General features: G+C 36.7%; 1 protein-coding gene across 1 annotated transcript in view; it reads right to left on the reverse strand.

Moving 5' to 3' along the window:
* Positions 1-17,786, reverse strand: part of dock3 (dedicator of cytokinesis 3) — a 234,618-nt gene that overhangs the window by 88,029 nt on the left and 128,803 nt on the right. The window contains 1 exon segment of the mRNA XM_051094211.1: positions 3,717-3,865. Coding sequence (XP_050950168.1) covers positions 3,717-3,865 — 149 coding nt within the window.

Consider the following 17,786-nt stretch of genomic DNA (forward strand, 5'->3'; position numbering starts at 1 on the left):
AAGGAAACAGGTGTTGCCCTTATAACCTAACTATGAAAGTGTTGGCATGCCATAATGTATCTTAATATAACATAAACATTTCTTCTCTCACACTTCCCAGATGTAAATAAACCCCCGTCAACTCTCTGAGTAGCCTAAATCACACATTAGCATTAAGTTAGTGGGTTAGCAGCTAAACACATGAAATATAATCATGTTAAGGCTGAAAATTTACATAAAAAGTTTACTGAAATCCTCATTTTACATGTGTTTGGATGTCCTGGGTGTTTTCAAAGCAGTTCAATTTAAGTTATCAAGAATAAAACGGTCAAAGATTAGAAAATAATGCTAGTAATGCTAACACTAAAGTAAACAGCTACCGTATTGTTAAGTTTTTCAGTGAGTCTGACAGGATATGTTGTTGTTAGGGTGTCTAGCTGGTTGCTAGGCCATTACTTGAGTTTTGATTCCGGTTGTTGTGCTCTCAATCAAAGAATTAGCATTAGCATCACCCAGCACCCCTGCGTAGCCAGGGGTTTACTTATAAATCTGCATATTTTCTGAATATCTCAATGCAAATGAGTTCTCCAGAGAGACATCTTGCATCGTTGGCTTGTATCAGAGCATAAATAAATCTATTTGTTGATGGCTTTGTGTAAACAGACAGTAATAAACTTATTATGTGACAATTAAGTGTTTTTAGCAATGACAAGCTTGATATACTCCACAACTGCAGCGTGAATGCCTCTAATTTGCAACGTCAAAATGCTGCTAAGTATATAAATGTCTTGTTATTGAGGCTGAATTGACTCTTTTGCAGTCATATACAACATTTTTAACATATATAGTATAGTATTGTTCCGGGGTGTCAAAAAACGCAAGATCACTTCAAGAGAAAATTGATAACCTGAGAAAGGCATAATGAAAACATTATTAGATTGTTTCAAAAACACTCGAGATGCTCTTTAACTCATCCTTCAGGTATTTATAGAACGTATGGGTAAGTGCTGCCGTCTCGAATCCATTTCATCCCATTTACTCAATTATCTCTTAGTTTGCTGATCTGAAGACCTGGCAGTGATGCACTGCTGAAAGCCCAGAACCACAAAGTGCCTCATCACAGAAGTGAATCTTCAGGTGACCTTGAAGAAGAGGGATGAGTGGTCAACGTGGACTTGACACAGATGCTGATACACTGCAATACTTGGATCGTCTGACCTCTAAAAGATTGTTGGTTTGGCCTTTTGTTCATCTCTATAAGAGGTGAACCCCATGACTTTCGTTTTGGAGGTCTGGTCTGCTTCTATGTCTTGGATAATTGCTGTAAAAACATCTTTTACTAAACAATATAGAAAATATTGTATAATACAGCGAATGTCATTAGTCGCTGACTAAAAGTTTAATTTGCAAATGTATATTGGACATGAAATTTTTAAAAAAACTCTCAAAAAGATGCAATAATGATGCAAGAACTGTAAATACTGATACTTAAAACTCAAAAGCTGTGAAGAATTGCACAACTGTGTAGGGTAAGAATGGGGGCGGTATCTGAAGGACAAACACTACCGCCTTTCGCTGCAGTTAAAATCAATTTACTCTCAATTAAAGAAGAAGAAGATTAAAAAAAAAACACTCATACTTGTGTTTTGTGTTTGGCCTTAAAGTTAGCGTTTGAAATCTCAACATAATTCACATTAACCAGGCAGTGGATGACATGTGTTCTTGTTCTCCTCGTTTGCTTCACTGAGTTGGGCAAAGTCGATTTAAGGTGATGAGAAAGCCGCAGTGATCCATCTCTAACGTTTCAGCTCCTTTGACTCCACGATCAGGAGGCCTTGGCCTCTAACACATTAAAATCGCTGGCAGATCTCCATGATGCACAAAAGCTTATTTAAACACTCTTAAGTTGAGTGAAGCATGCCAGGGCTGGACATTAATCTCAGCAAGTTATTTGGAAGGTGGAACAAATGCATGACAATCCTATAGACTTGCTTAATGGGACGTATTTCAAAAGATCAACTGACGTGATTGGTCTCGGTGTAAGAGTGAAGAAATAGGAAAAGAGATATGGTGGAAGTTAGCATAATGGCTAACACATACCTACCAGCATGTGCTGTTTTTTTCACAAGGGAGCTTCCACAAGATTTAGACCTATGGTGGTTACCATGATGCCTAACACTGCTAACAAAAGCACAATGGCATAATTTCTGGTTCATCCACATGATTTAGACCAAGAAGAATCTTTGCTGTTTCTTTCATCATATTTATACCTATGGTGGAAGCTACCATAATGGCTAACATTGCTAATAAAAGCCTGAAGGCATCTTTTCTGGTTCTTCTACATTATTTAGACCCATGGTTGAGGTCAACATGATGGTTAACATCGCTAACAACAATTTAATGGCATCTTTGCTGGTTCTTCCTCCAGATTTAGGCCTATGGTAGAAGTTACAATGATAGCTGACATTGCTAACAACACCTTAATGGCATCTTTGCTGGTTCTTCCACCAGATTTAGACCCATGGTTAAAGTTAGCATGATGGTTAAGATTGCTAACAATATCTTAATGCCATTTTTGCTGGTTCTTCCACAATATTTAGTCCTATGGTTGAATTTACCATGATTGCTAACAACACCTTAAAGACATCTTTGCTGGTTCTTTCACAAGATTTAGACCTATGGTGGTTATCATGATGCCTAACACTGCTAACAAAAGCATAATGTCATCATTTCTGGTTCTTCCACATGATTTAGACCAATGGTTAAAGATATCATGATCAGTGTTAACAACACCTTAGAAGCATCTTTGCCATTTCTTTCATCTGATTTAGACCTATGGTGGAAGCTACCATGATGGTTAACATTGCTAATACAAGCCTGAAGGCATCTTTTCTGGTTTATCCACATTATTTAGACCCATGGTTGAAGTTAGCATGATGGTTAACTTCACTAACAACACCTTAATGGCATCTTTGCTGGTTCTTCCACCAGATTTAGACCTATGGTGGAAGTTACGATGCCCGACATTGCTAACAAAAGCCTAACTTTTCTGGTTCTTCTACATGATTTAGACCAATGGTTAAAGTTAGCATGGCTGCTAACATCATTCACAACACCTTGGGGGCATCTTTGCGGTTTCTTTCACCGGATTTAGACCTATGGTGGAAGTTACTATGATAGCTAACACTGCTAACACAAGCATAAAGGCATCTTTTCTAGTTCTTCCATGTTATTTAGAAAGTAAGCATGGTGGTTAACATAACTAACAATACCTTAAAGGCACCTTTGCTGGTTCTTAGACAATATTTAGACCTATGGTGGAAGTTACCATGATAGCTAACATTGCTATTAAAAGTGTAAAAGCATCCTTTTTTGGTTCTTTGGACACAATTTACACCTATGGCTAAAGTTAGCATGATGGCTACCATTGCTAACAATACTTTAGAATCATCTTTGCTGGTTCTTCCACAAGATTTAGGCCAATGGCGGAATTTAGCATAATAGCTAACACTGATAGCTAACAGCTATCATCTCCTTAAAGGCATCTCCACAACAATTAGAGCTATGTAAACATAATAACTAACATTGCTAACAACACCTTTAAGGCATCTTTGCTGGTTCTCCTACAAGACTTAGACCTATGGTGGAATCTTGCTGGTTCTTCCCTACGATTAAGAAAAGTTTTTCACCTGAATTTGTTCAGGTCATTTTCTGGAAGGTAAAAGAGAGTAACTCACTCATTGCCCCAGTCCAGCCGTACAGTGATGTGGCGTTTGACTTCACGGACTTGATCCTGGGTCAGGTGGCCTGAAAGCAGTTGTCGCCTCAGATCAATCAACTCGTTCATCACGTGACGGAGCTTGTAGAAGAGGTCGACTTTATGCTTCTGTAGAGAAAAAAACAAAAATGAAAGGCAAAAATTTATTTCATCCATCCACTCTTGACGACCTAGCCTCAAATAATGTACAGTAGTCATATGTCACACATACTATAGTGTAAGTAAATGATCATTCTGGAAGTACATCCAGTGCAGACTGCAATACACACTGAGGTTTACATGACATTGTACTACAGATTATCTTAATACTTGAATTTCCCTGGATCCTCAAAGACTGCAAGCCTTACAAACATGCATCTACCACTGCATTTTAATGGTGCTTCAAGGTGAAATAGTTTTACCATGGTACCATATCCAAAACAACTTTTCCATGTCCAACAAACATCAGATTACAGTACGTCACATCTCAGAAGTTCCATGACCCAGTAAATTTGATTAAACACAAACTGCTGAACAATGGTAACAGACACCGATAAGGTAACACACTGGTCGAAGTAAACTCAAACCCAATTCATATTTGCAAATAATTCTCTCAACTCGGCTCAACTTTGTTTTATGTGTCACTGAAATGTAACTTCAGGTCGCTCAGCTTCTACATAATCACTGTCAGTGTGAATGACACTTTATGCCGCCTTCACATGGTTTTGGTATTACAATACTGTAGATAATCAAAGCCACAGACAGCCGAAGAAGTGGAACAACCACTGAGCATCATCTAAGCATATGTCCCAAACCGCAAGGCTTCCCCTCCAAGTTTGGGTATGATGGATGATAACGACTCCCTCATGGGCCCTCGGGGAGACATGCAGCAGACAGATCTGTGCGTTTGTCACACCGACATACTGTGCCGGCTGTGCGTGTGGTCTCCAGTGTCCTCCATCACTGAAACATCGCAGAACTTGAGTTTGACGTGCTCTTGAAAACAAAGGTGGTTTATGTGGAGTTTACACAAGAATGTTCCCTTGGATAACAACATATGTAGCACAAAGTATCAGTATGTCATTCTACTGTCTGTTAATGGTGAAATCAGATGGGATTTGGACACTTGTGTAAAAGCCACATCCATCAAACTCCCTGTTGTACTTGGACTTCTGTACTGGATGTAACCTTTTTTCTTGATTGCTCCTGACACTGGAGACTGATAGCTTCCCCCTACTCATGGTGTCATCAATAATTACTCCTCCCTCATGCAATCACAAGCAGAACAGCATGAATCATTTCCTGCTATTCTGAATAGTGAATTTTTTGGATAAGAATCTCAATGACCAGCTGCACCACAAGTCCACTTCCCGTTGGGATGAGCAGAGCGAAAAAGTTCTGGTGGAAACTGAGACCAGCATGAATTTTTGTGCTCATCTAAGTAACTTAATACTGGTTTGGAGCTGGTCTAACTGGTGGACCAACATAGCCTTTTTGATGAACTTGGCTGACCTTGGCGGGAAAACCAGTGCTATGGATTCCTATGATATTCCAACCTGTTGTATGCTGGTCAGTGCTTGTTTGGTGCTGGTTTTGCTAGTGGACCAGAACAGTCTTAGTTATAGCTGGCTGATTGGGATAGTCTTGCATATTTGCTTGCTAAGCAGCTTGGTTTGGAAACCAATGCATTAGCATCCCATGCTAACTAGGCAAGTATGGATTTCTACATCGGCTCAAGGTGGTTTATGCTGGTTAGTGTTTGTTTGGCGCTGGTTTTGCTGGTGGACCAGCATAGTCTTTTTGGTGAAGCTGGCTTATTGATATAGTTTTGCATATTTGGCTTGCTAAGCAGCTTGGTTCGTAAAACCAGTGCACTAGCATCCAATGCTAACTATGGATTTTTACATTGGTCCAATCTGGTTTATGCTGGTTAGTGCTTGTTAGGTGCTGGGTTAGCTGGTGGACCAGCATAGCCTTTTGGTGAAGCTGGCTTATCAGGATAGTTTTGCATATTTGGCTTGCTAAGCAGCTTGGTTTGGAAACCAATGCACTAGGGTCCTATGCTAACTAGGCAAGTATGGATTTCTACATTGATCCAAGCTGGTTTATGCTGGTTAGTGTTTGTTTGGTGCTGGTTTAGCTGGTGGACCAGCATCGTCTTTTTGGTGAAGCTGGCTTATTGATATAGTTTTGCATATTTGGATTGCTAAGAAGCTTGGTGTGGATACCAATGCACTAATATGCCATGCTAACTAGACAAGTATGGATTTATACATGAATCCAAGCTAGTATATGCTAGTTAGTGTTTGTTTGGTGCTGGTTTAGCCAGCATAGTCTTTTTGATGAAGCTGGCTTATCGGGATAGTCTCGCATATTTGGCTTGCTAAGCAGCTTGGTGTGAAAACCAATACATTAGCATCCCACATCCCATGCTAACAAGTATGGATTTCTACATTGGTCCAAGCTGGTTTATGCTGGTTAGTGCTTGTTTGGTGCTGGTTTAGCTGGTGTACCAGCATAGTCTTTTTGGTAAAGCTGGCTGATTGGGGAAGTCTTGCATATTTGGCTTGTTAAGCAGCTTGGTGGAGAAACCAATGCACTAGCATGCCATGCTAACTAGACAAATATGGATTTCTACATTGGTTCAAGCTGGTTTATGCTGGTTGGTGCTTGTTTGCTGCTGTTATGGCTGATGGATCTGGATAGTCTTGATAGGTAATCTTGTTAGTTTGTCATCTAGTCATCTAGTCACCTGAAAATCAACTAGTTTGCAAGTAAAGTAAACTAGTGTCTTGGGTGGGGGGGGGGATATAAAGGATAAAATTTAGACACATAACAATTCTCTGTAAGGCACTGCATCTCTAAATTCAGCTATAGCTATCAAAACATCACTTTCATAACAAATCACGCCTTCAACAATAAATTTCAAGACAATTACTGTCGAGTATGTCAAGTTCAATGTCTCAGGATGTTCGTATTCTGCTGCTTTCATTATATTTTTATAGCCCTTGACTGTTTTGTAACTATTTTAACAACTTTTCACTACGCACTTCACTGTGATAAAATTCAGATTAGGTCATTATGGGTTGAGGAGCAAAGCAACATCATTCTACACTCGTCTTTGTGAGAGCTGACCCAAACGCACCCAATCATGTTGACTGATATCAAACTGAACAATCCAACCAGATATAATCTACTCAACTAATCTGCAGCCCATGAACTCGGTACCAGCTAACACTTTATCAGACTCCTGCCTGTATCTTAAAGATAGGACTTTGATCAATGAGATTTAGCCAATTCCATATGCCTGGTTCTGTGGAACAAAATGAATTAAAGACATAAATACGTGCTCCTTCTCTAGGCCTCTACAAAGGCCTTCATACATGAAGATATCTATTTCTAAAAGACATGTTTCTGCTTAGCTTATTTTCATAGCTTCCACGTGAGATATTCCTGGATCCTGGCACAAGTAGATTCTAGTACACAGTGTGGGGTCATCCTCCCTTCAGTGCTCTTACTCTCTTACCATCCATGGGAATCCGCTTACGCCAATGACACACAGATTTATCAGCCTCTGCAGTATAATGTGATTATGATTGTTTTAAGTTGGCTGTCGAGAGACCTGTATCAATCCTTGAGCTTTAACTGAAATAAAAGCTCAGATTGACAGCCTCCCCCACAACCCAACGGCAAGAACCTCGCCTCCTCTGCGGTAACTGAAAGATGGATTGCATCCAGTAACAATCCATCAGGATCCTCTACCACTTACGAGGTCCCTAGTCGATTAACGAGTACTTTAACGATTGACATTGATATTTCAGTAGGGTATTCAGAACAGAGACTTCAAACATCAACAGAGCTTCTTGTTTGGAAAAGAAACCTCATGACTGCTGAGTGTTTTTGCCGGCAATCTTAAGAAGCTATCCACGGATAATGTAATTGATGGTAAAACCAACAAGTGCCAAATGTTCTGAACAAATAAAGTGTTTTGATGGCCACAAACTAGAGTTTACTCTACACCAGAACTATGTGAATCACTTTAATGGGGAAGGTGCACTGTAAAGTCCTAGAGGGAGAAAAAATGCAGTGTTTTGAAAAAAGTGGTTGCAAACCATTGCTTTCTTGGACATGGTACCTTGGTCAATAGTGGTTGGTAGGTTTGTCAATAGATGAAAACAATAGCAATATCAGGGGTTTACAAAACTTGTCAAGGACACAACTCTATTGCTCTATCACTAACGATACAATGATTTCTCTATGATAGTCATCAAAGTACACTGCCATGCTATGGTATATAAATACGGCTATCATTCAGTACCATTACTTGTTGTAAGGGATGATTTAGCTGGAGAGCTTCGATGGAGACTCACATGCAAAGCACCATTTGTGGTCTGTGCTTTAGGGAATACAGCTGAAGAACACTCAGTGTGTGAGTGTGTGGGAAGAGGAGCTACAGCATGTGTTGCACTGAGCTGTGTGAAGAACATGTATTTATCACACTTTCCACAACTGCATGACTCACATGCTTTAAATACAGAAACTGAATTCAGCTACAGTACAAGGTGTCAGAATCACATTTCACCATGTCCAACTCCCAGCCAATTCATCCATATCTTCCCCTAGGTTCGTATTTGGCAGAATTGTAGTAGGAAAGCATATTAAATAAATGTTTCACTCTTGTACATGATCAAGCAGTTTGTTAAAAATAAACTTTAGCCACTCATTTCGAATGCTGGAATCCTTCAAAAGAGGAATGGCAGGTGCAACACAGCATCATTTGGCAAACTTTCCCACCATGCCTTACTCTTATTGTTTAGTCATATGCCACCTGGAATAATAATATACATCTTCTTCTGGTGCACAGGAATTCATCCAACTTCCTCCAGACCAAACTGATGAACACTAAACAGAAGTCACTGCAATGCCAATACGAGTGGTGGTGTATATTTCTGAGAAACCCAGAATAATCTGGAATCTGAAATTCTTGCAGCTTAGCTGCAGGGCAGGACTTGATTCTATATAAACATACTTATATTCAACAAGAGACAACCCAGACAGCACATGTACATCTGCAAGATGTCTGTTAAAGATCATCTGGTCTGGAAAGCATCTGGTGTGTGCAAACATCTGACAGACGTCTGTAAGATGTCAGTTTTACATATGTTCTAAATCATAAACATCTTAAAGACATCTATTAGACGTCTATCTGACATCTGATAGGAAACGTCCAATAGATGTATTGCAGATGAGCAAACACTCTAAAAAATCCGTCTCGCAGATGTAAATGCAGACGTCAAATAGACATCTCCGAGATGTACGTGTGCTATCAAGGAAATGATGCACTGTATGGCTCTCAACCTCCCACTTAAGTCAAAGAGTGCAATGTACCTTCAATGACTTCGAAACATCAGCCTCCACTGAGGATGGCGCCTCAAATAGCATCAAAGCGATTCTCATTAAAGCCCTGTTTGTTTAGCTGGTTAAATGACCCATTGTAACCATTAGTTCTCATGTGAACACAAAACTATCACGTTCGTCTCTTGTTCTGTGACTTCTGGCTTTTAGTAAGACACTGGGTGGATACAATAAACACTTCTGAGGAAGAACTAATCAGAGGATCAAAGTTTATCAGGTTAGTGGCATTGCTAGATGCTCAGACTTAGCAGAGAATTGCCACTTAGCAGTATACGCAACAAAACAATATGCTAGAGAGTCTGAGGTAAAGTCTGAGCCTGAGTGGACTAACTGCCATTTTCTAGAAAGTACTAAAGAAGCTAGTGCTAAAACCGAACAAAAAATCCAAATTTATCACATTTCCCAGAAACAGGAAACAGACATATCACACAATTGTAAACCATGAAAAATCCATTTATTAGCTTCCTGTGTCCTCTATCTGAGACTCTTCAGTCAGTGATAGAGAGTGACTCACACCACTTCGCCCACGTTCTGTACAGTCACCGCTGCTCCTTCGGGTGCTAATGCTAACACTCACCTGTACTAGCCGACTCATCTCACCCCACACACACATTGGCTCTTCTCTAACCACACATTTGACGTTCAGGTTTTGTTACGGGGAAGAAAACAGATGGTAAATGGAATCAGACTATTAGCTAAGGCGTAACGAGAGATCTGCGTATATATTACGCAGTTTAAACAATGTGGGTAGTTCGGTAAAAGACCGAATGACAAAATGAATGCAAAATAACACAACGACCATGTGAATAATGACTTTTGTGAGGAAAAAGTCATTTAAAAAAGAACTTCTGGGAAAACTGCCACATTTGAGGCTAAAATGCATCATTAACTTTAGGGTTGAAGGTTTGAATCGTTTGAATCAAGACTGTTTTGTTATTTTTAATGGTAAAACTTCAGGGTACAGTCCTGCCTGGAAAGCTTCAGTGGTTTGAGATGATTATTAGCACCAATGAATCACATTAGCACAGTCAGCTAGCGTAAAATGTTCTAAAATAGCTTAAAAAGACCATATTTGTGGAAGGTAATAGGTAGTTGACACTCATGCAGTGGATATGAAAAAGTGTGGGACCGGCTAACACACTAACGTCGAACCCTTTGTGGCCCGACATGACCTTTGCTCCGGGCACGCAATCTCAGTTTACTCACAGTTCCACGCTGCCAAGCAGGACTGTCAGTCAGTTGGTGTGTGTTTGCGTGGTTTTGCTCTGGGACAACAAAGGCCGGTGGAAATGACAGACCATATGGAAAGGTCAGACATTATTGTGGTGATTTCATAGAGAAAACATGCAACAAACTGTTCAGAGACCTCCAACAAATCTCATGCGACCTAGATGATTTGAAATTCAGCTAGTTCAGCTTAAAACTACAATAAATTTGCAGCAAACATCCAAGTGAGTTTATAAGAAAGTTCAGGTTAAGATCAAGCAATGTTTGAATCCTTTGAACCAATTTGTTTTTAATGCTTCGGAAATCCCTATTACTAGTAATTATAGTTTATACTACCCTAAAAACCACCCTCAACATTCTGGCAATCACATAGCGAAGGCCCTGACAACCATTTTGATTAATAATTAACACTATCAACAATAATGCTCAACCAGAATGTACAACAGCATTTGATATAATCTATAATAGACAGACACAAACATAAATTGCATTTCTACAACAAAATGAAGCATGAAATGTCAAGCAGGGACATCTGGGAACACAGAATAATTGAGTTAAGTCTTTGAATGTGTTCAATGAAATGAAATGAATGCATCATCAGATGTCCCAATGAGTCTATAGATCCAGTCCAGGAATCTGAATAGGGTGAATCATCTTTCCACCTCCCATTGCTATAAACACTTTAAAGTGATACTCTATCTTCTGCTTAACAGTATCTTGGAAACATGAGGAAGGAGTCTCTAACTTGTGTGATCCCAAGTTACATTGGATAAAAGCTTCAGCTAAATGAATTATGGTAAACAGCTCTTAAAGTGTTCACATAATATTATAAGATTATATTTTTCTCTTAAGGTTTTTAAGTTGACAGCACCAGTCCACATTCATTTTCAGTTATTGGAAAAGAATGGATATTCCTCATAAATATGTTAATATTAGTGAATACTGGACATTTAAGTTGTGAAATGTAATTATTCTGAATAAAAAATGAGTTTAGAATGACATGAGGGTGAATAAACAATGCCAGAACTGCCATTTGCGGGTGAACTAGTCTTTTCAAGCAAAAAAGACATGAATATTAGCAAATATGAGGTACTGATATTGTGAAATGTTCTATTTTTTGTAATTAAACTTGAGGAACATGAGTTTGACATGAGGGTGAGTAAAATATGACAGAATTGTCATTTGTGGGTAAACATCCTGTGAAAAAGACCTAAGTATTCATGTTGTGAAATGCTCTTTTCTTGAACAAAAGTAAAATTAATCTTGATGTAAATTTAGAATGTTTAGAATGGCATGACTAACCAATGACAGAACTGTAATTTTTGAAAGAACTGATCTTTTAAAGAGCCAAAAAAAAAAGAGCAGAAAAGACTAATATTAGCGAATACGAAGCATTCATGTTGCGAAATGTTCTCTTTTTTGAATAAAAGTGCAATTAAATGTGATGAAAATGAGTTTAGAATGACATGATGGTGAGTAAACGATGACAGAACTGCCATTTGTGGGTGAACTAGTCTTTTCAACAGCAAAATAAATTAAGCAAAAAAGACATGAATATTAGCGAATACAAAGCACTGGTGTTGCAAAATTTTTTTTTTTTTTTTTTTTTGTACAGAAGTGTAATTAAACTTAATAAAAAAAATAGTTTAGAATGAAATGAGGGGAGTAAACTATGACAGAATTGTCATTTGTGGGTAAACATCTTGTGAGAAAGACATAAATGTTAGTGAACACTTATCATTCATGTTGCGAAATGCACTTTTTTCATACAAAAGTAAAATTAAACTTGGTTATAAAATGATTTCAAAATATGTCAGAACTGCCATCTGTGGATGAACTAGTCTTTTCAACAGCAAAAAAAGCTATGAGTGAAAAAGATGTGAACATCAGCTAATTTGACGCACTGACGTTGCAAAACGTTCTATTTTTTCGTACAAAAGCGCAATTTAACGAGTTTATTTGTGAAAACAAAAACACTAAGAATTCATGTTGCAAAATAGTATGAAAAGTATGAAAATTCAATTAAACTTGATTAAAAATGAATTTAGAACAGCATGATAAGTAAACAACAGAATTGTCATTTGTGGGTAAACTAGTCTTTTTAACACCAAAAAAAGCAACGAGTGAAAAATATGTGAATGTTAGCAAATACGGAGCACTGACATTGCATTTTTTTGTTCCGTACAAAAGCCCAACTGATGTAAAACAAGTTTCAGAACAAAACGATAACAGAATTGTAAACAGCAAAAAGGCGGAAAAGACATAAATATTAGTGAACACTAAGAATTCATGTTGTGAAATGCTCATGCAATGAAACTTGCAATGAAACTTGACTTAAATCAAGTTTAAAACAGCATGAGGATGAGTAAATGACAGAACTGTCATGCATGCGTTAACTTATTTTAAACAGCTAAGAAAACAGTGCGCGATAAAAGATGTACATATTAGCGAATAATTAGGAATCATGTTGCAGAACGCTTTGTACAAACTTGATGAAAAATTAGTTTATAGCAATTTGAGGGTGAGTAAACTATGCCACAACTGCCATTTGTGGGTCAACTAGTCTTTTCAACATCAAAAAGCACAACGAGCGGAAAATACTTGAATATTAGCAAATGCGGTGCACTGACATTGCGATTTTTTCGTACAAAAGCACATTGATAAAAAGCGAGTTTAGAACAGCATGAGGGTGAGTAAACAATAACAGAATTGAAATTCGTGGGAAAACGTAATGTAAACAGCAATAAATAAATAAATAAATACATTTAAAAACGCTGAAAAAGATGTAAATATTAACAAATATTGAGCTTTCATGTTGTGAAATGCTCTATTGTACAAAAGTGTGATTAAACGATTAAAAATGAGTTTAGAACAGCATGATGATGAGTAAATAACAGAATTGTCAAATGTGGGTGAACCTGTTTTAAACAGCTAAAAAACGCCAAGCGATAAAAGACTTTATTTATCGTACAAAAGTGTGAATAAATTTGAATAAAAATGAGTTTAGAACAGCATCAGGATGAGTAAATGACAACTCTGATATGTGGTTGAACTTGTTTTAAACAGCTAAAAACGTTGAGCGATAAAAGACGTAAATATTAGCGAATACTGAGCATTCATGTTGCGAAATACTCCATTTATCGTACAAAACTTGATTAGAATGAGTTTAGAACAGCATGAGGATGAGTAAATGACAGAATTGTCATATGTGGGTGAACTTGTTTTAATCAGTTAAAAAACGACAAGTGACAAAAGACGTAAATATTAGCGAATACCGGGCACTCATGTTGCGAAACGCTTTATTTTTCATACAAACGTGCGCTTAAACTCAATTAAAAATGAGTTTAGAACAGCATGAGGATGAGTAAATGACAGAATTGTCATATGTGCGTGAACTTGTTTTAAACAGTTAAAAAACAACGAGCGATAAAAGACGTAAATATTAGCGAATACCAAGCATTCATGTAGCGAAACGTTTTATCGTAGAAAAGTGCAATTAAATTTAATTAAAAATGAATTTAGAACAGCATGAGGATGAGTAAATAACAGAATTGTCATGTGGGTGAACTTGTTTTAAACAGCTAAAAAACAACGAGTGATAAAAGACGTAAATATTAGCGAAAACTGAGCATTCATGTTGCGAAATGCTCTGTTTATCGTACAAAAGTGTAATTAAACTTGATTAAAAATGAGTTTAGAACACCATGAAGATGAGTGCATGACAGAATTGTCATGTGCGTGAACTTGTTTTAAACAGCTAAAAAACGACAAGCGATAAAAGACTTTATTTATCGTACAAAAGTGTGAATAAATTTGAATAAAAATGAGTTTAGAACAGCATCAGGATGAGTAAATGACAACTCTGATATGTGGTTGAACTTGTTTTAAACAGCTAAAAACGTTGAGCGATAAAAGACGTAAATATTAGCGAAAACTGAGCATTCATGTTGCGAAATACTCCATTTATCGTACAAAACTTGATTAGAATGAGTTTAGAACAGCATGAGGATGAGTAAATGACAGAATTGTCATATGTGCGTGAACTTGTTTTAAACAGTTAAAAAACGACAAGTGATAAAAGACGTAAACACCAGCGAATACTGAGCATTCATGTTGTGAAATGCTTTATTTATCATATAAAAGTGTAATTAAACTTGATTAAAAATGAGTTTAGAACAGCATGAGGATGAGTAAATGACAACTGTGATATGTGGGTGAACTTGTTTTAAACAGAGGATAAAAGAGTAAATGAATACCAAGCATTCATGTAGCGAAACGTTTTATCGTAGAAAAGTGCAATTACATTTAATAAAAAATGAGTTTAGAACAGCATGAGGATGAGTAAATGACAGAATTGTCATATGTGGGTGAACTTGTTTTAAAACATCCAAACAACTAGCAATAAAAGACACAATTATTAGCGAAACTGTGCATTCATGTTGCGAAATGCTCTATTTGTTGTACAAAAGTGCAAAACTTGATATAAAATGAGAATATAAGATATTGCGACACAACAAAAGACGAACGCTTCACCGCATGTCACGACGTTACCACAGCAATGTTCGTACAGCATCACGCAATGACGTTAGTCCACTCAAAGGTCGTAACCCTGGTCCTACCCGAGGCCCTGAACGTAACTGACACAACTACAAACACAATATCTACTCTGTCAAACAAGACCAGCATGCCTTGCAAACTGCATCAACGCAACATACGGTCTCAAATCGCTCGTTTTGACGGTTAAGAAGGAAACGTCGCTACTTACCGCTCCGGTCCGACACGTCTCTTCTCCAGCCGCTCCCGTGCAGCCGCTCTAAACGTGCGGAAATCATAGGCTGTCAAATACCTCGATCCCTCTTCCTCTGCAACTGGTCTCTCCCTCTCTCGCTCTCTATCAGACACACGTTGCCACCCACGTCAACCAGGAGCGCACGCTTTCCCGAGCAGCGCGCGGTATGCATGTAACTCTCTCTCTTTCTCTCTCTCTAGCGCAACTCTAATTTATCGCAAATCTATTTTGGACACGCCATGCGATTGCTTTCCCTCTTCCTGAAGTCTTGCTTTTCTTTCTCTCATTGTGTTGGAGTTACCTAACTAGCGCTGTGTGAAGCTCTCGGCAGCCCACACGCACACGCGCTCCCTCCCTCGCCGTCTCCGAAGAAACGCAGAGGCTTGCCAGGGATGCTTGCCATTGGAGGAAACCGCTGCCAGTTTGCTTTCCAGAGCCGTGCCTCCCAAACACGCCGTCTTCGGCTGACAGCGATGAGCGCTAGCCTTCACACTGAATCACTGTCAACAACAGGCTAAAATATCACCGTCACAAGTCTACTGTGGTACTAGCATCTATAGATGTTGTTAGAGTGTTGGTAAGTGGTTGCTAAGGTGTTCTGGGTGGTTGTTAGGTGGCTGCTTCCTGTCTAAAGCGGATGTTTAAGCTTTAGTCAGGTTGGACGCCATGTTGAATTTAATGTGGATGGAAATGAGGCTGTGAGGAATAGACTTATCGTCTTTACAATGGCACACACACTATTAATGTTGTTGATCATGTCATTTTCGTAACTTTCAAAATGTTTAATGGAGTTTTTTCCTACTTTGTTTTTTCATAAAGTTTTGTTGAACAATGTTGTTAAACAACAGTACAATCTAGTGAACACACTGTACTTCAGTCCCTCACAGCCTCAATTTCGTTCCTGTCAAAAATGAAATATGACACTACCGTGATTAATGTCTATTGTTAACTAATTCTAAAAACAAAAATGGTTTTTTTGTTGATTGAAATGACGTGAAATAATATATAAACTATATAAACTGCTGTAACTAAATATTAAATAAATAGGATTAAGCTGAAATACTGCATGACAAACTAAAGCTAAAATAGCAAATTAAAGGTATATAAAAGCATAATAATAATAATAATAATAATAATAATAATAATAGTAATAATAAATAATATTAACAATAATATATAAAAAATAATAAAATACAATAAAAACACAAATAGTGCTCTGCATGGTCTACCAATCATAAAAATAAATTTAAGAAATTTAATAATAATAATAATAATAATAATAATAATAAAGGCATCAAAATATAATATGTTTACACTACAAGTAAATTTAGGCTTTACAACTTAATGTACAGTATGACAATTATTTATTATTATTATTATTATTATTATTATTATTATTATCATCATTATTATTATTATAATTATAGTAGGTTAAAATTATATTACATTTTCCCCTACTATTCTGTAAATAAATAAATAATAATAAAGTAAGTAAATGAATGAATGAATGAATGAATGAACAAATAAATAATACATTAAAAATATAATTAATAGGTTTACCCTAAACTTTTGAATTTAGGTTTTATAACTTACATTTATGTACAGTGTGAAAATTATTATTATTATTATTATTATTATTATATTTTTTGTCCAGAACAGTAGGCCAAAATCATGTAAAATTTCCCCCTACTATTCCGAACAAACAAACAAACAAATAAATAAATAAATTTATATAATTACAATTTATATAATTAATATAATGAATTGGTTTACATTACAATTGAAGTTAATAATAATAATAATAATAATTATTATTATTATTATTATTATTATTAACAGAATAATAGGGCACAATTATATAAAAATTCACCCACTATTCCTAAATAAATAAATAAATAAATAAATAAATAAATAAATACTGTACCAAAAATATGAATAGGTTTATGTATAAGTGAATTTAGGTTTTTCAACCTAACGTACAGTGTAAAAATTTTTAAGATTAATGCTGAGACATTAACACACTTAAATTACATTTAACAGTGTTATTAAATTATTAGTGAGAATTAAATGACAACAAAGGTAATAAAAATAGGGGAAACTACCACAAAATGTTTATAAAATATACAAATATTAATACTTAGCAACATACATGTGACCCTGGACCACAAAACCAGTCTTAAGTAGCACAGGTTTATTTGTAGCAATAGCCAAAAATACACTGTATGGGTCAAAATTATTGACTTTTATTTTATGGCAAAAATCATTAGGAAATTAAGTAAAGATCATGTTCCATGAAGATATTTTGTAAAATTTCTACTGTAAATGTATGAAAACTTAATTTTTGATTAGTAATATACATTGTTAAGAACATTATTTGAAGAACTTTAAAGGTGATTTCCTCAATATTTTGATTTTTTTGCATGCTCAGATTCCAGATTTTTAAATAGTTGTATCTTGGCCAAATATTGTCCTATCCTAACTTATTTATTCAGCTTTCATATGATGTATAAATGACCCTTATGACTGGCTTTGTGATCCAGGGTCACATATATCCAACACTGACAGCGCTGCAAAAGGGTATCTTTCCGAGCATTATAATTATGCTAAAAATCACTTAGA

Source organism: Labeo rohita, chromosome 22 (genome assembly GCF_022985175.1).
Source record: "Labeo rohita strain BAU-BD-2019 chromosome 22, IGBB_LRoh.1.0, whole genome shotgun sequence".
Lineage (NCBI taxonomy): Eukaryota > Metazoa > Chordata > Actinopteri > Cypriniformes > Cyprinidae > Labeo > Labeo rohita.